At 41.7% G+C, this 27,849-nt stretch overlaps 1 protein-coding gene across 20 annotated transcripts in view; it reads left to right on the top strand.

Annotated features, from left to right (window-relative positions):
- ARID1B (AT-rich interaction domain 1B) overlaps positions 1-27,849 on the top strand; it is a 336,572-nt gene that overhangs the window by 159,606 nt on the left and 149,117 nt on the right. For 11 of the 20 annotated variants that reach the window (XR_012673018.1, XR_012673019.1, XR_012673020.1 and 8 more), the window contains exon 5: positions 27,803-27,844. The exons of 5 other annotated variants lie outside the window; for them this stretch is intronic. Coding sequence is in view for 10 of the 15 variants with exons in the window: in XM_075146078.1 (XP_075002179.1) it covers positions 27,803-27,844 (42 nt within the window). In the remaining 5 variants the exon portion in view is untranslated. Of the gene's footprint in view, positions 1-2,354; positions 3,464-6,329; positions 12,470-13,289; positions 13,342-27,802; positions 27,845-27,849 lie in introns of those variants that run through there. 4 more of the 20 variants (XM_075146095.1, XM_075146099.1, XM_075146098.1 and 1 more) reach the window with 3 other exon arrangements.

Raw genomic sequence — 27,849 nt, 5'->3', positions numbered from 1 at the left:
ACATTACCTTTCACTTAAGTTCTTGGTATCTTCACTTCTTCATCTGTAGAAAACTTGTGTCAGAATTTACTGTGAGCCTAGGTTTTTTGCATTTATATAATTGTGAAGTATTAATTAATTAAATGGTATATACAGAAACAGGAACTATTCTGAAAATCCTTTCTTATGTACTGACAATTGATAAGAGACTTTACATGAACTTAAGAATTTTCAGACCATTATATGGAGTGCCAGAAAACTCTGTTTTGTCTTTGGGTTTTTTTTGTTCGGTTGGTTTTGTTGTTTTTGGTTTTGTTTTTTTTTTTTACTGGAAAATGTTGAGTGTGAGAATGCTACTAGTTTTAAGATATTCAGAATTGTGTACTGAAGTACGGTTGGTAGTATTTGCAGAATGGCAAAAGACAGCTGAATTATGTGTTTTGTAGGAAGCTATTAATTCTCCTTGGGAATACCATATGCAAACAAGAATACTTCTAAAAATTAAGCAAAATGTGCATACCATGTAGTCAAGAGGGGAAGGCTCTATACACAAATTCAAAACATGTATAATAGCAAAAAGATTCTTACAGAAGATTACATTCTCACATGTTACAACATCTGACTATCTCAAAGATTAGAGCTTATTTGGTTATATTTAATACAGAGCATATGTGACTTACAGTAAGTATAAGTCTGTAAAAGTCTCTTTAGAAATGCAGTTTAGTAGTGTCTCAAAGAATTGATCAGACTTGTACTTGACTTTCCAATGATACCACTCCTTTCTCTCCATCAGTTTGATGCCACTGGACTTTTTCTACCAGTGGAGGATGAGTGGGCTCTTTATCCCAAACCCACCATTGGCTTTTTTTGAGCTAGGCTTAAATCTGGCAAACAATACAAAAGGCACTTGCTGACCTGGAAATGATTTTTTTTTTCTTTTTTTTTCCTTTAAATGTATTATTGCAGAGATGTAATTGTAGTTAGTAATGAAAAATTGAACATGAAAACAGAGTGAACCATGGTGAGTGAAGTGATCTCCCCCTGAGCTCTGGTTCCATAGTCATGGAGGTTTTTCAGATGTATTTCTTAGGTAACTTCTGAAAGATGTTATAAAATTTTCAGATTTTGTCAAATCTGACCATAAGGGAGGCATGGAAAGAGCAAACAAATGAAGGGAGAAGGGGAGGAGGAGGGAAGAAGAGAAGGAAGGTGAATTATGCTTTCATGTGAACCAAACCAGACAGTTAAATGGCTCTATCCATGCCCAAATTGAGGTTGTGTTTATTAAAATCTAAAAAGGAAAAAGAATGAAAATACGTCCTCTTTCTTCTTCTGCCTGCACACATACTTGCATCCGAGTTTATTACCATGATCACAGTATTGGTTGCTTCATAGTAAGTGACTGAATAAAAGCATGGTTGCTCTTCCCAGATCAATTTGAAGGCCTGAATTGCTGTCTAATTCTGAACAACATGCATGCAGTACCCACCCTCTTGTCCATGAGAATAACCATGTATTTCAGATGCAGCCAAGGTTCCCATCAGTTTAGTTAAAGCAGCTTGTGCAAATTTATCTAAACCAAGCGTGTGTATAAGCGTGTGCATGTGTGAAAATGAAAAATCTTTTCTCTGAGCAGCTAATCCTCAGTGGTGGGGGACTAAGCACGGTTTCTGTTGTTTTTTCTATGAAAAATAATCAGTGGTGTTTCCCTATAGGCCATTTTCCAAATGCTGGGGAATAAAGGAAACATCATATTCCTTTCCCTACTGTCTCTTCTTTTCCAGTATTTTGTTATTGCTGCTGCTGCTGTTGTTAACAAGTACAAATAACAATGTTATATTATTTGGCTGCCTTGGCTTTTTAGGAAATCTGCAAATTATGAATAATCTCTGTTCTTGAGCATTAAAAAATAAACAACAACAACAAAAAAAACCAACCCAACAAAAAATCCAAAGCCCAAACAAGCAAACAAATCATTCCGCTTGGTTATCTGTTAATTGCTTTGTTTTTTCCAGGGCCTGGAGAAGGCCCCAAGGCTTACATGCCGCTTACAAGCTAACTTTCTACTTGCAGTATGTGTCTTACAAGCCTGCCTCCCTGTTCTCCTTTCATTTTCTTGCCTATGTGCTGATGCAGCACAGCTGTTGAGTTGACTTCTTTGGGGGGCTGTTGTGTGGGAGATACCAAGGTGAGAATTTTTTTTCTGTTAGTTGGGGGTTTTTTAAAGTTACTGGAGTAAGGAATTAAGCTTTCTAAAAAACAGTCTGATAAAGGACAAATAGGTTTTTTTTTTCCCCCCTGTGATTTTTGGAACATGGAGGCTGTAGAAGCCAAGGCATAGCAAGACACTGATTTACGTCGGTTCCTTCATGTAGGATAGATGGAACTGAAGTTTAGAATGGAGCGCTCTCCTGAGCCCTCAGCCCAGCAAACAACATGCATTACCATGACTGGTTCCATAGAAGTCGGTTTGTAGCAGCTGCAGGTAGAAGTCAAGGTAAATACTAGTACCATTTAGCCCTAAAGAATGGATTTAATTATTGCTGTACAACAAAAAGTGTAGAATAGGGCAGGTTTTCAGGTACAGAAATTGTCAGAATATTAAACTGTTAAGGAAACATTGTTCTTTGGGACTTTGGGAAGAGTACTTACAAAATTCAGAAGAGACTTACAGCCAGCAAGTTTTCATTTATTAATTGCATATATTTACAGCTCAGATACCATGGTTATGCTATTAATTCCAAAGATAAACAGAGCCATCCAATAGCCTGTCATTTTGCACGAAAAATAAATATTTTGTCCTCTTCTGTTTGTGATTAAGCATACAACTTTTAATACATCCCTGTTTATGGGAATATATTTTTCTAACAAATGCTGCTGAAAAGTGAGTATGAATGAGTTGCAGTCTTCCCTTAACCTTTTCTCTCTTTTGTTTTCTTCCTCTCATCAATGGACTCTCTTACTAGGTGCTGTGTACTGGTCATTTATGTGCACCAGCTGGGGAGTGTGTGTGAAATGAAAATTGAGATGTTGATGACTTGAAGCAAACTGGATCATTAGCAGAACCTTCCCTCCTCATTTTACTCTTCTTCTAGATGCTTGTGTGAAAGCAGAGGAGGAAAAAAGGAAATTTTCTTCAGACTTTACTCACTGAAACACTGTAACTGTGCAAGTACCATCGGGGAGAGGGAGAAGAGAGAGTGTGTGCACGCACGTACACACACACACAGAGAACTGGAGAAAAAAGATGGAAAATTCAGTATCATTACATCTCGCAAAGCTGTATTCCATTGCTTTAATACATACCAAAGCATAAAAGCAATGCAGGTATTAAGATACTTAATAACATTAATGTGTTGCATTTCACTTTGAAAATAACCACTTATTTTAAACGTAACAGCTTTTGTGAATAATTGTGAAAATCAGTTTTCCTGTCTTTATGACTGAAAGCTGACTGGATTATATGAATTGGCGTCTTTTTGATTAGTTGGAAGTATGCTTTTTCCTGTATTACACAAACAAAATCTGGTTTTACACAGGTTTACATAAAGACCATAACACACAAACTATAGAAAGCACAGTGTTTATTTGCTGGTTTTTGTAAAATGCGGTAGATCTAGTGCAGCAGTTCTAATTTTTCATACTGTGGAGGTGCAGTGTGGAGCACTGTGCGCTGGGACATGCACGCTTTGCGGACTACAGCTCGTTGCTAAAGACAATGCTATGTCCATTGTAGAACTCTGGGTCTCATTTTGCTCACTTGTGGTTTTGAGATTTTGCCTTTGTGACATGGAGGTCGGGATGGTTTTTCAGTAAGGTAATATGGACTTACGCAGTTGGTACTGAGAGACGCAACACAACTTTTAGCTCTTGAAAAGTGAAAGATTGTACATCATCTTAGCTGAGGTCTATTGAGGAGAACGATGTATTTGTGTGTGTGTATACATAAAGCTATTTTACCAATAACCTAACATTTGCTACCATTTGTGTTTGAGCTCAGAATTTGCATTGAAACATGGGTGCAGCAAGGCTAGGGAACAAAATCCAGGCAGGCCAAATGAAGTTAATTCCTGTAATTGAGACTCAAAGAGCCTTGTATTTGTAACGTTAGTGTCAGCTGCCTTTTGTGAAGACAAGTAAATTACGTGCCCTGTAGAAGAGAGATGATTTTCCATTGAAAGGTAGTTTGTGAGATCCACAGCCAAATTTAATGTAAATCTCCCTCACCTTTGTAATCATCATTCTTCCCTGCTTAAAATACCCTCCAGCTCGTGAAGTGCTTTGAATGGTAGTTTCTGTAAAAGAAATGCATTAAGAAATTATTTTTATATGTGTGTATATAGACACACACATAGATGCTAATGCTGTGGAGGTGAGAAGACATCTGCCTGATAGCTCTGAGCTGTCATAGTTGGATTTGAGTTAACACCATTTCTGTAGTAAGTTGTCTTGTACTTTACTCCTGTTTTGAAGAGCTTGTCTTCATTATTAGCCCAAGAAGTCTGGCCGTATAGTCCAATAGTTATTTTACCCCTTTAAAACAGAATTAGGTTAAGCCTCCTTCCTTAAAGACAAGAAACACAAGAAAGAGCCAGTGCAAGTTTTCTTTTCTTCCTATTTAATTTGATTTATCAAATTTAAAAGTTATTGCAGTTACTCTTGATAAAAGTGTAACTGGGATGGGGGCAGTGAAGTTAAAATAAAAATAACCTTTATTAACTGTTTATAACAACTTCGTCTCCTATACAATGTCTTTCAATGGATAGGACTGATAAACCTATGCATTTTTTTTTCCTTTTAAGATGACGTTAATGGCTTCAGTTTGTCTTGAGGGTTTTTTCCTCTGAAAAACGTGTTTTGTAAAAGAATGAAATACTGGCAGTCATTCCAAAATTTTGGTAATACTTTAAGAGGTATTTACCTTACCTTAGAAATAATGCTGAATTCAAATTTTGGGAAATATCGTGATTTAAACAGTCAAAGTAAATTGTATTTTGCACTTAATCGATTAGTGCATGTTTAACCAAGGTGTTCCCAACAAATATTCTTCCTCTGGTAAGGCAAATGCAAATTAGTCAATGTAACAAGTTCTAGTAGTTGTTCATTCCTTCTCCTAAGGCAAAAGTTAAGATAGTGGTTCAGCATCTCAAATGCCGAAGTGACTTAACCTTTCAAACTGTGCTTTCCAAGGCTGAAAGGCTGGCTTTTCAGTAAGAGACTTCCTGGACATAGACTCTGTCCAACAAAGACTGTCGTCTTCATACAGCCCCCAACTTCTTGTGTTTTGGGCTCTGTTAGCTTGTAATTCCAGCACCAAAGTGTCAGGGTGACAGTTCCAGTGTTCACAACTGTCACTGTGCCTCAGCTCAGTAATGGAAACAAGTGACGGGTGCAGGAAGTGTGCTGCACCTGGAATCCTCTGATTCCCACCTAACGTCTGCACAGAAACAGGTCCTCTGCTCATAAAAGGTATCATTTTTTTAATATATATGTGTGTGTGTGTATATATATCAATGTTAGTATTTGGGTGGTTGGCTTAGCAGGGACACTTCTGAGGGAAGAATATTGAGTGCTTTAGGACTCACGTTCATGTTCTTGCATTCTGGGACCAAATGTGCATGTGCAGAAGTCCTGTCTTGAGGTGCCATTTCAGAAACACTTGTGAAGTCCAGTCCCATTTCTGTCTCTTCCAAAGCAAGGCAGCATGCTGAAAGCAAACAAAAAGAGCCAAGTTAAGCTGTAGGTATCTTTGCTGAAGGATGTTGCAGATGCCAAAAAAGTACATGGGTTCAAAATAAAGATTGGACAAATTAGTGGAAGACAACTGCATCAAATGTTACTTAGTACAAAGATGTGTGACCTCTGGTTCAGCAAGTCTTGAATTACAAATCACTGAAGATTGGGAATATATCTTAAATGGATGTATATAGCCAAAGAAACCACATTTTTCAGCTTGGTGGGTGGCTGAAATTGTGAGTGAACCCATATGCAAGCATGGAAAGCCAGAAAAATTTATTTCCTCAGCAGTATCTGCAGAGGAACAAAACAAACATGACCCTGTTTCAGGTTGCTCTGCCCAGGATTCTGTATTACTTGCTTGAGCTGAAAAGAAGTGGGCTCTGTTAAGTTTGCTTAGGTTGCACTTGCTCTCCCTCTCTGCCTGGAACTCACAAGTAGAGACTTTCCCAGTGCTAATTCACCCCACCCTCTGGAGATCGCTGAAGGATCCATGCAATCTCTTCTCTGGCTGAGGAGTAGGTCCTTAAGTGAAATGTCGGTATCAGCCTTACCTTCTGGATTACTCATCTGTTACAGTCAGTGTCCACTTATCCTCTCTGTTATTTTTGCAGAGAAGCTGATGGTTGTCTTCATGCCTATATAATCTGGGCCAAAAGGAAAGAAGATATCCAGGGCCTTGTGGTGGACCCTTAATTAAGTACTTTTCAGGACAAGGTAACTTCTAGGATGCAAGCGAAGTTTTCTCCTGAGGCCATGTCAGAACTCCATTTGAGTCTCCGCAGCCTATCTGCTCATGTTCTCCTCTAAGGGCTTGAGGCTTCCTTTTATGTCTTAAATGTTTTGTGATCAAGACAAAAAGAAAAAAATATTCTATCAGGAGGACTCCCTCAGCTTTCTGGATCTGTGACTAGAAACTCTTAGTGCCTCGTGCTCTCAACACAGAGACTGTCACTAGTTGAATGATGCTGTGAGGGTCGGTTAGAAACGTGGAAGGCACATGATGACCAAGGCATGCTCCACCATAGCTCAGGTAATGCTAGCAGATTTTCTCTCTCTCGTTTTTTTCAACATTCAAACCTAGAGGGTTTTTTTCATATATTTACCAGGCTTTGCACCCTGTTGGAGCCTGGCTGATTGATGCTGGTTTTGGGAGAGCAGAGCTTTGATCTCCCATGGACTCTGGAACCCTCCTTTAGGTAAATGGTATTTTGTGGGAAGTACAATTTGGAGCTCACATGGAGAGGCATTTAAAGGAGATGGAAAGGTTATTTACTCATAGCCATTCTGCCTCTAAGGTGTGTTATTCTCCTATATTTTCACAAACCATCCTGTTATCCCTCTCCGTGGAGTACCTTAGGAAAAAATTTCTCAGGTTAGGAATTGAAGGGGAAGAGCACGCACCAATGATGTCGTAGCCATATGCAGGGCACGTGGAGGAGGTCATGTTTGTCTCCCTCCTCTGCAGATACTGCTGAGAAAATAAAATTTTCTTAGGCTTTCTGTGCTTGCGTATGGTTTCACTCACAATGAGACTGTACACATAGACAATATTTATACAAGAACACTTACCTATAACTGTACAATGTAGTTAAAAACAATTATTGAAGAATTTTATGCTTGAACAATAAAGCCATGTTTATGAAAGGTTGTGGGGAACCTAATGAAGGATATTTCATTCTGATGGAATAAATTAGCTTTGTTACAGGTTTCTTGTTTCAGAAATTGGTCCCATTGTGCTATGGAGCATGTAGAGCTCTGTTTGTAAATCTCTTGATGCATGGGAGAAGATGAGAACTTCAGTAGGTTGTTGAATTGCTACATTGAAACTTCTTTGGCTTTCCTCATATTGATTTGAGTGCCTGGCTTTCGTACAGTATTAAAACAATCCCAGTTTTCCAGTCCCTGAAGAAGACTGAACTACTTCCAATGACCATGAATTCTCACTTTTGCCCACACCTACCATAGGAGGTTTCTTTTCAGAGAAACCTTGTCAGGGAGCGTGTGTAGTCTATGTAAGGATTTTCCTTGCATACAGTGCATTGGTGTGATCAGCAAGTAAACTGATTGTGTTTTGGGGGTGTTTCCCACTCATATGTGAACAGTGGTGATGACACTAGTTCAAACTGGGGGGAAAAAGGGAAATATCCAGGAGCGGTGGTAATTAATTAAGTGTTGGTCTTGTAAAGTGCCCAAGGTTGTATCTGCCTAACCTATCTACTACTTGTCTGCTGATTGTTCATTACTGAAGAGTTTTGAGATACTTGAACTGAATCATAAATAACCCATTTCTGTATTGTTATCATGTTTCTTCTTTACCCATACCTTTATAGGATGTAGGTTTTCAGTGTTCTGTGCGGTGAAACAAGTACCTTGGCATTTTTTCTTCAAGAGTTGTGCCCAGTCTATTAGTTATTAGTTCCTCCACTAGAAGCAGCACCATGCCTTTCAAACAGTTTTCTTCTGATATGGGTTGCATTTGGAGGACTGCATTAACTGGCTTAGTCTCCTGTTTCAATCCTGCTTTATTAAGTTGATGATATTGGGCCTGACACTCTGCTAATGACAATTTCATTTAGTGGTAAAAGGAAGGGAATGGAAGGCAGCACTCATCTAATCATGCAGGCGTTCGTCTGGGTTGGTTCCTTTCACGTTCTGTATTTTCATAAGTTTTAAAAGGATTGGACCAGTATGTCAAATATTTATGCATATATACCTTATTTTCCCTTTCAAGTGTTAGTTCCAGAGCATGGAAAGAGATGTGAGTAATTCCTATGAGGCAGTACAGGCTGTCTTAGAACTTTTTAAAAGCAGTTTTCAGAGCTTTGTGATTGTGTTGTGTTAAATGTTGCTATTGGATTTTTGAAGATTTGGAAATAGAGATTTAGTTACCAGCAAGGGAATTTTCTTGCTTTTCTAGAGTTTTGGAAAGCTTATTTTCAAGGAATTGGGGTTACTTTCTGTTTAACAGGCACTGAAAGGGATGGCTTTTTTTTTATGCTTTGTATCTCGTAATGGTCTTGTTGGCAGTTCTAGAAAATCATACATACAAAGCATTAGTGTTTTCATTTGAAGACATCGTAAGCCAGTATAGTCTACATATTAAATGTTTGGGTTTTTTAAGTATAAACAAACCGTTTTCTTTCTGTACGTGAGCTATAGCTGCTTGATTTTTCAATTGTTGTTACTGCCCACATAGTACAAGACTGAAAAAAAGTATCTTCTTCTGCCTTATTTAAAGTCACATCTACTGCTTACAAGTCATTATATCTGAACTTACACTTGTGCATATTAAAGTACTGATAAAGTGCAGGTGTTCTCTTTGAAAAGATGGTGGCCATTCATTTGTGCTTTTCCCCCTACATCGGAGAAGCTTACTAGATTTTTCGTCCTCCGTGTCGTTCAGTTCCTGAAGCCTTTTTTTTTTTCTTTTCACCTCCCCCCTGGCCGTTAACACTGACCATTAGATGAGCTAGTCTTAGAGAGCCTGCAGAGGCACATAAAGTGACAGATCATCATTCCTACAGGGCCTCCCAAAGCTGTTATGGGGAACGCAAGTACAGTGGGTGAGATTCTGCACTGTGCCTTTAAGGGCTTGTCATCAAAGAGCAGCATTCTTAGCAAGTTAACTACCATGAGGTAATATGATGAGGATGAGATAACTTGGGTTTTTCAAACAATTTAGCAGGTCAAGGTAACCCTTAGGTTCCTCTAAGGATTTCAGCTTTGTTAAATCAATTGAGAACTACACGATTGTGGCTAGGAATTTTACCTTACGTTGGCCATCCCGAACGCAGCCCACAACTTGCCCTTGCTTGCCGCATTCCCCAACTGCAATAGGGCTGGGACAGGATTCCTGGAAGAAAACCGTAAATTGTCTCCTGCAATCTATATGCCTAGGAGGCCTGCTAACAACACGGAGCTCTAGTACTTTCAAAGCCACTGCACTTGATTTTTCCCTGCATAAAGGACCTAGATCAAGCTAAAGATATTACCTAACGATTACAGCAGGGCACTGGGTTCACCTTTTTTTGGTGAACGCGGCAGAAGGAGCGATTATTGCCGCTGCCCTGCCTGGGGCCGAGGCAGAGGCAGAAGCCTACGTCCTCTGGGAAGCCTGGCTGCCTGCTCCCAGGGCGTTTTGACTTGGGAGTCTGCTTCAGGGTTTGGATTGGAGGGTGGAGGGGAAGAAGATATGAGGAGGGGAAGAGATGAGGATAGAACGGGGACTGGATTTGTGTTTCTTGGATAATTTAAAAAACCAAAACAACAACAACAACAAAAAAACCCTTCAGCCTCTACATTCCAATGCTTGTAGGGGGGCATTTTTTAGCTCTTGTAAAATGGAGGGGGAGGGATGTGAGAATAATGATCTAAGTACCTACTACAGGTTCACAAACGAGAAGACATATAAAAAGAATCCAAAGTTGTTTCCTAAAAGTTTCATGTTTTGTAAAGCTTTTTCCCTTGTTTTGAGCCCAAACACAGAATTTTTAAGTGCTTCTGCTTGGTAAAACTGACTCCAGTTCTGGCAGAAGGCAAGAAACATGATTATTTTTGGCATTTCTCAATAATCTTTTTTCCTCTGTTTCTAATACTACTCTTTAGAGCCACCCTTGTGCCTTGCTCAAACTTGCAGAAAAGTTCATTTCAAACTGTGGGAAAAACAGCCCTTGTACAGTTAGAAATAAGTTAAATTATATTCATTGGGGTATGTATGCACATGCAGCCCTTACCCGGTTTGCCTTTTCTCCCCTTTAAAGCAGAGGTGATATTTTTTCTTTAATTCTTTTGTGGGAAAATGTGCATTAAGTGTGATTAATATGGCCAAATGTTTTGGGTCAGTCCTGACAATTTGTAAATTGTGGGCTTTTGTTTTCTGTTGGGGTGGGAGTTGTTTATATTAATTTTTTCCATGGCAGTAAGTGGAACCAATCTAAGTATCAGATTCAAATAGAGCTTTGAATATTTTTAATGCAATTGTCATGTAGCTTCTGTAGCACTAGATACCATCATCCAATAAATATATATTCCCTTTTCAGTCTTTCCATATTTAATGTTAAGTAATTATGCCAGTATTTGGTTGTAATCACTTTAAGATTATTTTTTTCTGTTTTCAGAGATACAACCAAAATTTTCAAACGTAGGTCAAATTTAGATACGTAATGGCCTAATTTTCAGAGATGTGAAATTAATTGAAAATGTGAGTGCTTATCATTTCTGAAAATTAGGCCAATTATTTCAGTGACTAAATATGAACATAGGTACCTAATAGTAAGCAATCAAGTTTGAAAAATTTGTAACATTAGCTTTTATATCTCGGAATCAATTCCTTGCTTGTCTACAGCGATCTCAAGTGCTAAACATCAGTGAAATTAATTTGTTATGGTGGGTGCACAGGAAAATGTTTGGACGTTTTAAAAATAACCAGTTACAAGGGATTAAAGTTTTATCTGACACTTAGTATCAGACAAAGAGCACAAATGTTTCTTTTATCTTCCACCTTTGCCTATTACAGTCAATTAGTACTTTATTTACCGAACTTAGCAAAAGTCTTTCCATGGGCATTTTATCTGGTCTCCTCTTTCTTCCCATCCTTGTCGAAACAGCAGTAGTTCTCATCCTCTGTCCTCCCCCCAGTCTTTAATTTCTAGTTATTAGGGGGTTTTATTGAGGGTGGGTAGAACAGGGGAGCTGAAGGGCTGCTCTCGTTTTTCACTTGGAACATTTGATCTTGCCTGGCATGCCCATGTTGGCCCCGGGTTTGCTCTACAGCCTTAAGTTTAATTAATTTCCGTGTCTTTTCACGATGCAGGTAGCACAGGCCTTACAAAATTTAATGTGAAGGCGAACCTGCGTGTCGAAGGCCCCTTCGGGAGAGCGGCGGGGGGAGGGGGGGGCAGAGACGGCGGCGGTGGCTGAGGGGGGCGGCCGTTTGCTGCCGCGCGGGCGCCTCCCCGCGCGGGCCCCTCGCTGGCTGCCCCCGCCCGCCTGCCCGCGTCGCTCCTGCTCTCCTCCCGCCGCCCTGGCCTGCGTGTCAGCGCCGGAGTTAATCATTCCTCGGCACGGGAATTTATCTATTTTTACTGGTTGCCAGGGCCGGGTTTTTGAAAAGGGACTCGGGACGCGCGAGGGAGAGAGAAGGACAACCCCCTGCTCAGATGTGCTCATCCCCTGCAAAACGCTATCGCGTTGGAAATCTGCCGCTGGCTTAAATAACTGGAGGCGTTTAAATTAACCGTTTACCTTTCGAGGAGCCAGCCCCCTCGGAGGGCGGCGGGGAAGCAGAAGGGGGCGCCCGCGAAGGGGACAACGTGACCATCCGCCCCGCAGGACCGAGGAGTGCGAGGACTTAGTTAAGCGGGGCTTGTTTTTCCAAGTTGGCGCGATTAAAAGGGGAGTTTGGCAAAGGACGTGAGGCACCCCTTGACAGTTCCGACCCCTCGCGCCACAGCCGCGCGACTACAAAGGTCGAATTAAAAAAAAAAAAAAAAAAACAGCAACCGACAGGGAGAGGGATTGCGACACCGAGAGCCGCCTTGGGAAAGCCAGCCCCAGCCCGCTCCCGGCAGGCCCCGCGCGGCGTGGCGCGGCCCGCCCCTCCCCCGCCGGCTCCGAAGGCTCCGCTGCGGCGCGGCCGCTCTCTCTCCTTTCCTCGCCTCTCCTCCCCCCGCCGTTCCCGCTCCCCCTCCCCCGCACGTAGGCGCTTGGGAGGAAAAAAAAAAAAAAAAGCCCTTCCAGCCTGACTAGAAAATCAGCCTTGTTTCCTCAGAAACCGCAGCTGCTGCGAGCAGAAAACACGTCAGGCTGGCCCTCCAACACGCACAGATGTGCCTTTGTAAATCCACATAAATGCTGAGGAGGATTGCGTGCTGAGGGCAGACACCCTCCCTTCGGAGGACAGAGCCGAGGCTAACGGCAGGCGGCTTCTCCTTGCCGAAGGCCGGCCCTCCCCCCCCCCCCGCCTTTTAGTGGCCCTGGTTTAATTCCTCAGAGTGGCTTAAAGAGCAGCGAAACCTGGAGGCGGCCTAAATATGGAAACTTGGAAACTCGTGGAGGGAAGCCCGCTCCTCACACGGCAGCCTCGCCCCTGCCTGCGGGGCTGAGCGCAGTTGCGAGGCCGGGGGTCTGCTTGGCCTGTGTGGGGCTTTGCTTTTTTTTTGTTCCTTCTTTTTTCTGTCTTGTTTTAGGTCATACGTTAAAGGGCTAGGCACCGAAGATACTGGTCTTTTTCTGAGAGGACTTGGGAGAGTGGGAGAAACACGGAGGGGGGAGTTTCTGCTGACCTCGGAGAAAGCTTAAAATAAAACGTTGCATTAAAATTTACTGTAAGGCAGGGAGCGTTGTTTGTCATGCCCTCGCCGGCTGTAACTCCACCCTCAACTGCTTTTTCTGCGTTTCCATCTCCCTCTTTTCTCCCGTCCTCTTTCCCCACACTCGCTCTCTCTCTCTCTTTTTAATATAACTTTCAGGCTGGATGAGTTGCAACTCGTTCTGCGTAATTAAAATGAGTGGATGATGGTTGAAAAGGGATGGAAAATAAGGCCGGGGGGGGGGGGGGGGGAGGAGGGCGGCGGGAGGAAGCCGGGCGGGCTGGAGCGCTGCTGCTGAAGCAGACAAAAACAGGTCTGGTCGCGCGGCGGCGGGGGAGGGGCGCGCGGGCCGCCATTGGCGCGCGGCGGGGCGCGGGCGCAGCTGCGGGAGCGCGGCGCGGGGCGGCAGCGGCTGCGCCGGCAGGCCGCGGCCATTTGTCTCCCCGCCGCCCGCCCCGGCCCAGTGCGGGCTCGGCGGCCCCGGCTGGCGGGAAAGCCCGCTCGGGGCCTTGCGGGGGCTTTTTTCTTTTCGTTTTCTTTTCAGCCACGCACGAACGAGGCTCGCAAAGCGCAGCACCCCCCCAAACCAGTGTTGTTTACTTCCTTCTCTTAACAATGGCTTTACAGAATTGTTTTACGTTATTTTGGTACTTCCTGCAAATCTGCCCATGATGATTTACTCGGAAAAACGTTTCTTCCCTTTAACAAAACCTGGCATATCCCTAACCGTACGAGTTATATACGGAAAGACCTAACCTAGTTCAGTGCTTATTTTTATTTGACAGCGTAGTTACGAGCTGGCCCAACTGACTTTTTTTTTTTTTTTTTAAAATTAATCCACTTTTCTAGGGTATGGTTTTAGGGGCAGAGCTACAGTTGTCCCTGTAGACAGAGCAGCGGGTAATCTGTGATCTGCAACTTGGGTTGCTTTTCGTTCAGCATATAATTCTGTTTATATTAATAAAAGGCAGCTGAGTACGTGAGCACGTAACTGTTGGGGTTATCTCCAATGCACAGGACCGGCTTACTGTAGGGAACCAGGCAAGTGAAGAGGACGTAGCTGCGTAGGCATACACACATACCTTTGTTGCACTGGTGGGGAGAGGCTCTGAACCAGGTTATTAATTAATGTAACAACATTTGAAAAGACAGAAGTTGCATGTTCAAACCTTCAAATGCACGCTATGCATCTAATTAGACTTGAAGCTAGGGCCAATGTTTTTTAAGCTTGTTTATTTTTATGGTAAGTGAAAATAAAGGATTTTATCACTTTGACAGAATGATTTCAGCAATGACGTTCAAGCAGTTCTTGATTTCAGGAAGCCATTGCTTGCTAGTATGGAAACAAGTTTTCAAATTGAGCTCTACCAAATATACTTTTTTTTTTCTTTCAGTAAAGACAAACGCAAACTAAAACTCCTTTTCTTGCTTCCCCATGTGCTCTACTTCCCCCCCCACTCCTTAATGAGTAGGAGGGACAGAAGTTGTGACAGGGCAGGTACTGATTAGTTGCTGTCAGTCTGCACAGATTAACACCTATTTTTAGGTTTTTGAACCTCTTGAGTAATACTAGTTAAATTGGCACAGGTTAATAAGTTGGGGTCCACAGAGCCTCTTAACTGTTCACTGTGAAATTTGAATTAAAGAGACAGTCTCACTTTGTCAAAACGATGAAAAAGGTTTATATATCAAACATTTACTGCATGTCTGCGTTTGTGTGTATACACACACAGAACACATGTAGCTCTGGAAAGCAAAAATTGAAATAAATTACATTGGGCGTGTTAACACAAATACATGCGAAGTTGGAGGATCTTTGCAGCATAGATCAGCAGTGAAATGGGCTCCAAAAAGAAACGTTTTCTCTTCATTTTTTCGTAGAAATGTGTCATTTAAAAATAAAACTTAATCTTTGTTTTTTCATGCGTTTTCTCCCTGTCCTCCCCCCATTATATCATTACACTGTTACACTGACACCCACTGGTAAAAGTTGATCTGAGATCACGATTGTAAATTGAGCCTCTTGATGAAGGGACAGCTATTACTCAGGAATAAAAAAAATAAAATAAGGACCGAAGAATAGCTTCTTCCCCTTCCTCCCCCTGAGAAAAGCCTTGCAATGTTCTTAATTTTTATTTTATTAGGAATTAGTGTGTGGATGCTCCAGACATAAGAAGGGAGGCCACAGTGGTTTTTTTCTCTAAAAATGTAACAACAGAGAAATAATTGCATTAGAAGCACTTTATTTCCAGACGTTTATATGTTTGGGGACAGACAACAGGCTGACACAGAGGAGAACAGGAGAAAGTAATTAGTATTTAGGAACTGCTGTGTTAAACGCTGTTTCCCAGGTAAAACAACTTGAAGAAAACCAGAAATAATGGTCATGCTAGAAATATATTTGTGTGGGCACTGACCTGATTGTATCAAAGCGGAGATGAATGCCAGCGCTGTGCAAGTCTTATTTAGTCTGTTTACCATTTAATTCAAAGTTGTCAGTGGTCTTGAAAGCCACTTGTGTTGGAGAAACAAGGCTCATTTTATTGAAATCTACCACGGCACCAAAATCTGGTTTGTGAGAGTGTCGTTCCATAGCCCTGCCTAGCACAAGAACAATACCACGCAATTACACTGTTTCAGGCTCTGAAATAGGCTTTCTTCCAAAACACCCTCCCCTTATATTATTAGACGTGTTCCTATTAATGAAATGATAGATTGAAAACCTTCCTGTGTTTATGTTGTTTGGGCAGCAGTAGCTTGGATTTCCCCTGTCTAGACTAAAACTGTATCCAGTGGAGATGCATGGGACAGCTGTTTGTAAACTCTTAGGGAGACATAACAAATGAGCTGCAGCAAAACCTGTCCATGACTGGCTTTCTTGTAAATACAGTGATATATTCTTGGTTTGAAGGGAGAGGGGGGACCTTAGTAGGAATAAATACAGAAACAAAATGGACTCCACAAAACATAAAAAGTGTTGAAAAGACCTGCCAGGGCTGCGCAGTTCAGAAATTAAACCCCTAGCCTTTCACCTTTGAGATTGTAGTTCAAGTCTTTCTTTACATTCTGAGTAAAATAAGCTTAAAATGAGTATAAAAAGCAGTCTCCGGGGTTGCCAGCTTACTGTTATAATTGGTGCAGATACTGTAATTGGAAAACAGGGTGAGTGTTGGGGTTTAGTTCTTCAGGAAAAGTTACAAGAAAAATCTTTACTCAGGTACTTGCTGTATCCTCTTTTAGGCTAACCCATGCAATATATATGTGCATAAAGAAGAAATCTTTACAAAAACGGTCATTGAAGTTGAGGATTTGTACAAGGTTTTTTCATGCCTGAACATGTACTGCTGCACTGAATATTACCTTATATGCACACCATCGTACCGAAATGCTAAGTTTAGAAAACTGCACAAGGTTGTTAGCAATTGATTTGTTTTGCAGTTTTACTTTGAATAATAATAAAAGCATGAATAGGGGGCTTACTTTGAAATTGAGACAGGCTGGAAAAAAATGCTAGCTTGTATCCTGTAATTATCCAGAAGCACCCTTGTAGACTGAGAATAAAACTCACAGAACAGGCATAAAGCACAATGAAGAATCAGAGTTTGTGAGGAGGTGGCGTGTCAATAGCCTGCCACATCCTTTCTCCTCTCCTCTTGCCCCGAGTGTCGTTCTTGTTCTGTTTGTATGAAGAAACTGCAGCAAATAAGAAGAAAAGTGAGGAGGGAAGAACATTTATAGTTCATATTGCAATATTCAAATAAAATACTAAAAATGCTATAAACAGTTTTATAGTCATTGTTTATGGACTCTAGAGTTTTTAATATTCTAACATAATTGAATTCTGAAGCCAAGATTCTGCAATTAATCAGGCTTTTATAAGGGAGCTGCTATTTGTGTGAAGTAACTTTGAGAAAAATTTGGACTTAAAATTTTTTTTTTTGTTTATGGGTATAGCAAAAAAGTGAAATGCTGAAGCGGTCTGCAAAATCGTACATTGTGCACTTGCTTGGGTGAGCAAAAGTCCCAATTTGTGTAAGTGGTTCAAGCATTTGAGGAAACATAATTGTTTGATTCCTGTATGCAAATTCGGGCTTTGTGCATGTGAATCGTGGAACGTGTTTTTGGAGGACATGTTTTCAGGGCTTGTGTTCATTTTTCTCTATTGCAACAGGTAGAGAACTTGAGTAAAATGGAAAAAAACCCAAAAATTGTCAGTTTATCAAGGCTTTTATTATTATGTGCCCTACTTACGACTGAAGTGACTCCTAGGAATGTTTGTATTTTCGCCTGTGCCATTGAAAGGTTCAGTGTAAAGCCAGACTAGGTTTGAGAGCCAGTTTTTCCTTCAGTTCTGAGGAAGTGTACTGCTGTTGTGAGCTGGAAGAGTGTGGAAGAGTTATGGCTCTGACTGGAGCACTTGTTCTTTCCCAGTAAACTCTTAAATCCTGATACCAGAAGGGTCAAAAACTGGCCAGCTGTGACATCTGAGTAATTTTTAAAGCAGTTAATCCAGTCAGAGTGCTTATCAATTTTCGTACCTCGTGGGGAGGCGATGGGGATGCAGCCTAAAATACTTCAAGAGAAAAGCCCAGGTCATTGGCAAAAATAATTTAATTCAGCTGAGTCTTGTTCCACAGATTTACCTTTTCAAGTTACGGTGTGAAAAACAGAACATTACCCAGGGGATTCCTCCTGTGTGACTATTTGGCAGGTGTGTTGATACTTTGTTGTGGAAACCGTCCCTTCCAAACCTGTGCTCTGGATCTGACGATGCCCAGATGATGCCCAAGTGAATTGCCCAGATGTCGTCAGTAGTAGCCACCCTCTGTATATGGCATGATACTGGTACAGGAGAAGGGGACGTCAGGAAGAGCTTTCTGTCTAGTTGGGAAGGTAGGGACCAGGTTCTGAGAGCCTGTTACGTCCCTGCTGGCAATTGCCTGGGCCATTTCCCCATGTAATTTACTGTTGCATGGACCACCGGGGTTCTGTTGTTGATCCTATCACACTCCTATGGCAACAACGTTAATTTAGCTGAGTATGCAATATCAGACATGCATTTAGTATGTTTTAATTATCTTCAGAGAAATATGTTTCAGCCTTTTTTTGTATAAAGCTGGAGGCTTGCCTTGCATTTAATTGTTGCTCATCTCCTTTCTGATCTGTTCCGATTTTTTTTTCTGTTGCAAATTAAAAGGGTCATTTTTGTGTTAAACAGTTTTCTCAAAATCATGCTTTAGAAAGTCCCCTGGATTCACCAGTCCTACGAGGAAAGGTGGAGGAGGGGAGCATAGGTATAATAAGCATAGTTTCTTCTCCTGACTCAGAACTAGGTTGTGAGAGAGTAGAACCATATACAATCTAGAAAAAAGTTAGTAAGAACATATGCTGTATGTAGGGTAGGTCCTCTGGTGACAAATTTTGCTTTGGTGTGACTTTTTTGCTTATTCGTGTTTTATTCTCAAAAAGTACCACTTTTTTTTAGATAAAGCAAAAGGAAAAATGAAATGGTCCTTGTAGGGCAGGAGTTGAAAGTACTGTGGAGATTGTGCTCAATTACAAAAAGGTGCTCAAAAAGGTGTTCTTTTCCTGTTATTTTTGAGATTCAGCTAGGTTGTGTAAGTTACCCATTCCATTAAAAGTAGGAATAAAGAATGCAATTTACGGTTGGAATCGGTTGTGAGACACAGTAAAGGTTTTGAAGTTAAAACCGTGTTTCTGAAACAGAGTGCTCCCTACCTTGTGTGCCTCCTCGCCTAAAAAAAATCTTTTAACCCACATACCCAAAATAATGTTGTCTAAGGTGCAGGAAGCTTTTTCTCTTGAGCACAATAGGAATATGTTGAACCTTTTGAAAACAGTTTCTGTTTTTCAAACACCTTTTCTTTTTCAGCATAGATAATTAACGCCTTCTTCACAGTGCTTGGTGCCCTTGATACATCTGTTACCTTTGACAGATCCTTTCTGTTTGCCACCTCTTCCTAACATGCTTCCAATATTTTCAGCACAAAATAGCTTAGTATCTTTGATGTTGATTGTATACGGGCTCAATTAAATAAGAAAGCTGCTGACAGAATGGTGTAGAGTTGAAACTTGGACGCTTTGTTTCTGTAAAGATTTTGTCCTTGGTCACTTATCTTCAATTTTTGCTGCAGATTGTTTGACTTCTTTTAGGCAAGATTGTCAAGTTGTTTAAGACGCGCAGTTTTAGCTAGGACTGTATTTGTTTTCACTTTCACAGGTGGTATGTACAAGAATTCTGTAGAGAGGTAGGAAAAGGGGGCAGGGGAGTACTCTGCAGTTGTAGCCTTAAGCAGCAAAACCCCTCCCCGCTAGTGAGGGTGGCTTTAAAACATGCCTTTCTGGAACTTTCCGGAATATTTGAAAGCATTATGGCACTCCAGCTGTTCAGTACCACCCCCTAGTTGCTGGTGGATGGCATCTTGTATCTACGCTAAGCCACCCAACTTTGAAAAGGTCTTTTCGGGGGTGTTCAGGTGGCCCCTGGGGTTGCTGAGCTGTGGCAGCGGGGACCTCCAGCCCTGCGAGTAGAGGGCAGTGGTGTTTTAACCCTTGTTGGCGTTTTCCGTAGCAGGGTCCCTCTACAGCCTGACAGTGTGGTCACGCACAACGGCAGCTGCTGTAGAGACCCTTGCAGCGGACTTGGGTAGACGGGGTTTTATGATTCCCAGTTTTGGAAGTGGGGAATGAAAATGAAATCATGGTGTTGGAACAAGAGAGTAAGAAATACAAATGGATTAGAAAAGATGTGGACACAATATCTAAATAAAAGGCTTACTGGTGGCAGTAATTGTTACTGTGTATGTCACACAGTATAATGACAGTTTTTCAGGATTTCCCATGTATTAGAATGCGTGAGGATGAAAGGTTGGAATTTTGTTTTTATAATACCTACCACTCTTTTCTGAAGGGAAATTAAATAGCGACTGCTCTGAGATTTCGGCCTAAGTACAACGATCGTTTTGCTCTCTACATTGTCAAACACGTAAATATCAAAAGCAAATTTTCCGTGCAGTTAGTCTGTTTCTTGCAGTGTTCTGGTGTGAAAGAACTAATTGTATGTTACATCTTCGCATATATGTATGAAAAACAGCATGACAGAAACATACAAAGGAATTTGAACTGTGAATATATGTTTACAGGGGGAAAACGTGTATATATCTTACCTCTTTCGTCTCCTAATGACAAGAGCAGATGGACATGTTAGTCATGAACTTGCTGCTGATCAACTGTTTATATGGTACCTATGGAGGTACCTATGGAGGAATAAGTTATCGCAGAATTGTAAGGGATGGGAGCATGCTCACAGATAGGTCTCATAGGTTCCCCTGCAGTGAGCGCACGCCGAGCGGACATGTGCACAATCTCAAATGTCAATTTACCTGGGATTTGTAATGGTTGTTTCCTGGTGCAGATCTGTCTTTTTGAGGTTACAGGAATTCCCCCATTGCCCCATAGTGCACAACTTTTTTTTCTCCCGAGTTCCTTCTAATATATGTAATTCTCTTGTAAGTTTTGTATCTCACAAGGCTGATCGTTATTGCTTTTAGTTCGCTAATATCTAGAGTCTAATTTTTTTGCTTCTTAGGGATTGGCCTTGTTCCCAGGATTTTGCAAAATATTTGCAATGGGAGACTAAACCAGCAGGCTAGTCAACAGCATGTCCAAGAATGTGTGTTGGGCACAGTGTTGAAGATGTGAATGATTTTTTTTGTTGTTGTTGTAAATCAGCTTCCCCAAAGACATTGGCATTTAAGAAAAAGTTTAAAAGTATGAGCAGGACAGATCTGTTCCACTAAACAGCTTTTAAGAACAGGAGGCATCATTGTGTTTTATCTCGAACACTGGCTGACCAAGTACAGAGCTGCTTCAGCGAGCTGCGTCCTTGAGCCGCTGTGTTGTCTGTACATGCTAATAAGGAGAATGAGGAGAATTAATAAGCAAGTTTGAGCTGCAGCATAGTTTCTTGAAACATCTTTTCAAACCTTTTTAAAATAAAGTAGCACACGAAGATATTCTATCATTTAAAAAGGGATAATTTTGTTACTTAATTTGTATTTTTGGAGCTAAAAGTTGCGGCTTCAAAAATTAGAACATTGATTTTTATTATTGCTAGACCTCGTGAGCTAAGAGATAAATGACTGATACCACAAAGAACAAGCATAATAAATTAAAGGGAAGGTCTAAGAAAAAGTGGATGCCAGATTTAATGAATAATTGCCCTGAACCTGGATCACATTGTATCCAGTTTTTACACAGGTCAAACTGTGAGGAGATGGCATTTACTTAACTGAAAGGCCTTGAGGAAGTAGTCTTAACAGACTGTATAGAAAACGAGGAAATCTCAGCTGATATATCCTTAATTCATGAGATTTACACTGTGCAACTATCATGCCTCTATTTCAGGCAGAGATTCAGGGTCATGACAAAGGTGTGTCTTTGGTGTGTTTGCTCAAGGATTGCCCAGGGAACATGCCCAGTCCTTGCTTGCTACAGACCTGTAACCTAGCCTGAAGTACATGCATGATTGCCATTAAAAATAAACAAAACTGGTGGCAGTTAGAGAAAAAGGGAAGGAAGGGTTGTCGCAGTTACCAAAGTTTATTCCTACAGTTCTACATGCATTAAAAGCTGTGTACGCCCTCAGTAAGTCCTTGAAGAATTGCCAGAAACTAGTGTGGGTCATGTAGGTTTGTCCCTGCTCCAGTGAGAAGGACAACCATCTTCTACAATTGCTAAATCCTAAATTGCTTTAAAAGGAAGTCAAAGTGAGGAGATATTACAGCTAGTTAGGCTGGATTTCGTAAAGATATGAATGACTACAGCCATATTCATCTTTGAAAGAAACTTCCTAAAGACTTTGAAAAATAAAAACTGGATTAACTTCTTGTCACCTCTGTTTAAAAAAGGCGAGTTCAGAACTGGTGGTGTGTGGGCGGTTAGGCTGATGGGAAAACCTTAAAAGCTGAGAATCTGCACTAGAAAAGGATTATGAGGGTATATCTGCGCCAAGCACTACAGCATCCTCCGTGTTTCACGCTATCCAGGCTATTTCCTATAGATAGCTCAGCAAGACTGGCATGTGGAAATAGTAGTCGGAGTTACATTTGGATCGCTTGGCGCCTGGACTAATGAGTCCCATTTATAAGTTGTTGGGACTACAGAGCCTCCGCCACCTGCCAAGAAGTCCTGTCAGAGGGCAAACGTGGGTACAAGAGCAAACAGTCTGATTATGAACTGGGCAGTGTGATGCAGTTTGTCGTAGCACTATTGAGCAAGAAGTGCACCCCAACGGTGGGAAGGTGATTTGACAGTAATTCGGGAGAGAGCACCTGTATTTCCTCATTCTTTTCGGATTTTGTTATCATGGGAAAGAGTCTTCTTTCTGGTCTGATTGATGTTTACAGAACAGGGAAGACAAAAGTACTGCAAAATGCAAGTATTAACATATACATTTATTTTGTTTTGAGCATATTTTAAAAGTGCCAGAGGCATGCCTTTTTAGTAAGCAGGCAGTTGGCAAAAACCCTCTAGGTATCAGAGAAGCCCTGTGCTATAATTTTCTTAGAATAATAATGTCAAACAAATGACAATAGAAAGCCTATAAAATTTGGAGCCAGCTGGGCAAATTCTCATGTGTGACCCATGGCAACTGTAAGTGCCCATGCAGAATATTTTGTCTTGATCAGAGCTGCTCCAGCCTACTGCGTTTCTTGCCAGAATAGCTGTAACCCCCTCACCTGCCAGCTGCAAATAGCGGCTCCGTTAGATAAACTGTGAGGAGCCCCGACCCAAGTCTGAGAGGAGCATTAAGTGTGTGTTGTATTGGGAGTTTTTGCCTGAGTAGTTAAATGCGGATTGATGATCCTTTTCAGCGTTAGTGTTAACAGGGTATTATATGGGAATTGTCATGCATCAGAGATTATTATTAGTGCTTCTTTTCAGATTCCCCAAAAAAAGATAGAGAGGGGTTCTGTGACCCGTGTCTTTTGTGAGTTATTTTGTCCTTGCGTACTTGCTACCTCATATTCTGTTGTTTGGATAACAGTCTGGGTATTAAGTGTAGCTGTAATTTCTCCTGTTAAAGGTATTCCACTTCCCGTGGCTGTTGCTCGATTCCAGCTAATCCTATCTCAAACAAAGTCTTGATGAGACAAAAAGGAGCTGGGCTGAGCTGAGGACCAAATCAATGCTGAGTATGGCTTTGGAGAATACCAAATTGTAATAATTCCTTGTGTCATCTGATCACTAGGTTGTACAACTCTGTTCCAAAAAGGTATTGTTCAGCATTGCTCCTCAAGGTTTTGATCTATGTTTCAACTCCTTTTCTTTTTGAGAGGGAGGTAAAAATAACTCTGCATGGTTTGATGTAAGTCTCTTGGTTGCGATGCAATATTGTTTGTAGAATTGGGGCTGTAGGAGTCCTTTATTGAAAAGCAAAACAAAAATACTGAAAAAGTCTCGTTACTTCTGACAAAAAGAGACTCAGGGCTACTCCCCAACTTGTTTCAGGGTGCTCCACATGTTATTCACCGAGTATCCTCCAGGCTGATGTGAGCACGTTTATGAATTGTTCCGTCTTGTAAAATAAAAAACTATTAACTGCTACTCTATTCTGCTATTAAATTACAGATTACTACATAAGCAGTAGTGGTCTTGGCCACAGCTGCCCATTTTAGAGACCATGTAGGTTGTGTAGGAGGTGGGAAGTTCGTCTTGTCACGCGTTGGGGAGACCTGCAGGGCTCCTTGGCACCATCCCGGCCAGCCCTGGGGGCTGCGCTCAGGCCGGCTCCCTGGTCCCTGGGGTGCCTGGGCCGGGGGCGGCAGCAGGGAGCAGGCTCCAGGAGGGGTGAATCGCCCAGGCAGAACAGGCGTGCTCCAGCTGTGGGGCACTCCTGCTTAAACCACTAATTGCATCTAACACAGTTGGTCCGCAGTGTATGATTAATACACACACTCCCCTGAATACTACCCCATCGTTTACCCCTTACCACTTACAATAGCCTTCTAGCCCAGAATTGCAGGATACTGTAGTGTGGTTTGGCTTTGTTTATCAGAAGCGAAAAGGCTGTGTGATTCTTTAGATAAACTGGAAAAAACACCAATGAACAGTGATTAAAAGTTGCTTTTATATAGAAATAAAATACGGGGCAAACAGGCCCATTCAACTATAAGACTGTACTGTGGGGAGTGGAAGGTGGACTGAAGTGGAGATGGAGAAGGGCATTCAGCAAAGATTCAGAGTAGTGCCTAGGGGAAAGCTACTGTATCTGATCCAGATATATACACATGAAATCAACAGTGCTTGTTTTAAGAACCAAGTCTGCTTTTTTTCATGATGCAGTGAATTTTTCACTGTAAAAGAAGAACACCCCCCCACCCAAGATAATATATTTACGTATGTATAGTCAGAACAGACAACTAAAATAGGAGATGTTTCACTGCCACAAATAAGTATATAATGAGAAGTTATTAACTAATGTCTGATTATCTTGAAGCAATAATAAATCTCTTGTTCATTTTTTTGTTTATTGGAATGGAAGTGGTATATTTTGAAGATGATTAAGAGAAAGATGGTGCTTGCCTGATTCTTAAGGACACAAAATTTTCTTTTCTGCTCGGGTGATGTGGGTGCTGATTGAAGTACACACTCATTCCCACTAGAGGGGGGTCCTCTCAGCCTAGGTTGTAATGATTTTGGCTTTTTTTTTTTTTTTTTTGAAACTCAGCATGAGGAAAACCTCACGTTGTCCCACATCTTGTTTCAGTACTTTATATGGTGTATCTTACGGTGTCAGCAGTTACTTGTCTCTTACTGATCTTAACTGCCTTTTATACAAAGAGGTGAAAAACAAAATGAATGGACTAACACACTGGTACACTGGTAAACACGGTAGTAACAAAGAATACAGAGGATGTTTTATTGCATCATCCTCCAGGTGAGGACAAGCATTTATCACAGAAGTGGTGTGATCACTCTTGGAAAAACAGAAGTGGCTTTATCAGACCGGTTGAATAACGTGTTTTTAATTAGAATTATCATCTACACCAATAGCTGCGCTCCGAACCATTTTATTGTCTCTGCAAGCCTTACGTTTCTGAGCATAAAAGAAAATATTTCTGTCTGTAAAAGAGACTAAGAGTATGTTACATCAGCTTAAACTTCTGCTTTACTCTTTGATGTCACAGTTTGTTCCTATTCTCAGTTTCTTGGTGAAAAGGAGGAGGATTGAGTTTTGTGAATGTGCTGGTCGTCGTGCCATGTTAATTTATGTGTTTTGAAACTATGGCAATCGCGAGCATTCTCTTGGCGCCGCTGAGCGAGCGGGAGCTTAATTAGCACAACCCGTTTGTTGACAATACCACTGTCCTCCACAGCGAAGGTCCCTGCATGGTGAGGTGGCCTCTCTGCAGATGAGGCGGGGTGCGGAGCCCAAACAAAGGACGCTCTGCCCGATCCGTGCTGGGTCAGCGCGGGAGTTCCGTGCCGCCCGCAGCGTGCTGCTGCAGCTGGGAGCGTTGCGGGAGGGCAGGGCAGAGAGCCGGCGGCTCTGGGCAGGCTCGGTGGGGCTGTTAGCCCAGCTGGGACCGCTTGGGAAGGAGAGGAGGAGGAAGGGACAGCAGGGCGAGGGAGGCAGGGTGGACTGGGGCGGGCAAGGAGTCAGCAGCCCTGCTGGGTTCAAGGGGGGAGTCAGGAGAGGGCACCACGGATGCAGAGAAGGCTCCGGTTTTCCTAATGAATCTCCATAGCAGCAAAGTAGCAGAGTAATAAACATTAATGGGTCTGGAGGTAGCGTCTAAGGTATGTGACTGGCACAATACTGGATAGAGAAAACTTGAGTGAGTTTTGAACAAGGTTGTTCAAGTTTTGGGGTCTCTCTAGTTATGGTTGGTGTACCAAAACAGTAAGCCCAGTGAAAATAAGCATTCACAGTTTAGAGGGTACCACATGAACCCCTAGCTGGGCTATTTCTGGTATTGGAATGACTTGTTTCAGAAGCCACTTGAGCATCTGAGTAGGGCACTGTATTGTGACAGGCAGTCATACTGCTATTTCCAATCCAGTGGCTGATTATTCTCTTTTTGGCCTTGGGCAAGTCACTTAACCCTCTGTCTGTTTCTTCATCTGTAAAATATATTATGGATATTTATCAGTCTCACTAGGACTGATTGTTTAATATTTATAAAGTGCCTAAAGGATTAGAAGCTTAATATAAGTAGCTAATGCATATCATTTTAGATTGATTTTATTTACTTGGATTTTTTCTCTACCTCCTATTGAATGAGGTGCTATTTTGTAGCCTCTTACTGCCATTCCTAATCAGCTGGACAGGTCACAATTGGGTAACTTCAGGTTCATTTTCTTCTTTTATTCCTAGTTCCTATAAATGCTTTACTTCCTTCCCCTTTTTTTTTCCCTCCCTTTTTTAATTTAGAGATGAAGAGATACCATATGTTGCCAGATCATGACATAAATATATTTAAGTGCTGCCATCATTGTTGGTTTATCAGCCTTTCCATTATAAACCCTCTTGTTCAGGGGTTTACAACTCTGGCATTATAACGTGCTTCAGGCTGAAACTTGACATTCATTTTTTCCCTCTTGATTTGCTTTAAATCCTTCACTCTTCTTAAGTTAAACTGGAGATTAGATACATTAGTTATAGTTATACTAGTTGTATAAATTATAATGCAGCAGTAGGCATTTTAAATGGGACGTAAATCAGAGAACTAGAGAATTTCCTAGTTGTTAAAACTGTGAGCCTGGGAGTAGAAATCTGGGATTCTTTTCTTGAATGTGTCCCTGTCTTGGCACATGACTACTAAGAAATTATTTAACCTCTTTCTGCCTCACTTTTCTGCTTGTATATCGGGATGATGACATTTCCTGCTTCACTGGTGTATTGGGAAGCTTAATTAATTAGAATTCATAAAAGCACGGAGATTCTCAGGTGAAAGGTGCTGAAGTGTGAAGTATTTTTAAGGAGTCTAATGAAAAGTCAGTGCGTCTGCTTTTCTGCGTCTGTTGCCTGTTGTCCCAGATCAGCGCGTGTCAACTCTTCGAGCTGTGCGGTACGTGGCAGCCAGCAAGGAGTTTGATTTGGAGCACCGCTAGATGACCTAGCAGCTTGCTTTCCTCCAGCTTTCAAACATGCACTGCATCTTGCAGCCAGCTAGTTTCAGCCTTTGCCTGGGGAGTTTGTGTTTCCCGAATTCTACAGTTTTCAAAGAATTCGCTGTGCGCAAGACAGGACAGGAGCCTGCAAGCGAGACCTCTGCTGCAGAGTTTCCCATCAGTGCTGTTAGGGCACTTGGTGCTGGTGCAGGAGTACCCAGCCTGGTTAGAAGATAATGCTAGGGGAAGAGTTCAGATATTCCCAGCCTTTTTTTACAGGGAGTTGTCGTGGCAGATGATTCTCGTTGTGCTCAAGCACAAAACTCCATATGGAGAACAGTATTCCAGCTGTGGTACAGTAAATTTTGGGACACGGACAGATCCTCTTTACGTCATTTAGGTGAGAAACCTTGCTTGTGTCGTGAGGGATGCTTCCTGAGTTTCCTCTCGTGAGGATTTCCTTTGTCAGCTGTTTGTTCAGCGTGACCTATCGTATGTAGGTTTCCTAGGGATGACCCAGACTGGCGTATTCATTTCCAGATCTCCTCTTTGCCTGGACTGTGGCGCTGTGCTCAGGAGAGAGAGGTTCTTGGTAGTGGCTAAATTTGAAACGATCTTTCTCCTTATAATTTCAGGTTGAAGTCTTGGCCTCCGAGGATGCTACATTTGGACACAAGGTGTG

This window comes from Calonectris borealis, chromosome 3, assembly GCF_964195595.1.
Source record: "Calonectris borealis chromosome 3, bCalBor7.hap1.2, whole genome shotgun sequence".
NCBI classification, from domain to species: Eukaryota; Metazoa; Chordata; class Aves; order Procellariiformes; family Procellariidae; genus Calonectris; species Calonectris borealis.
This window is presented reverse-complemented; position numbering and strand designations above follow the sequence as displayed.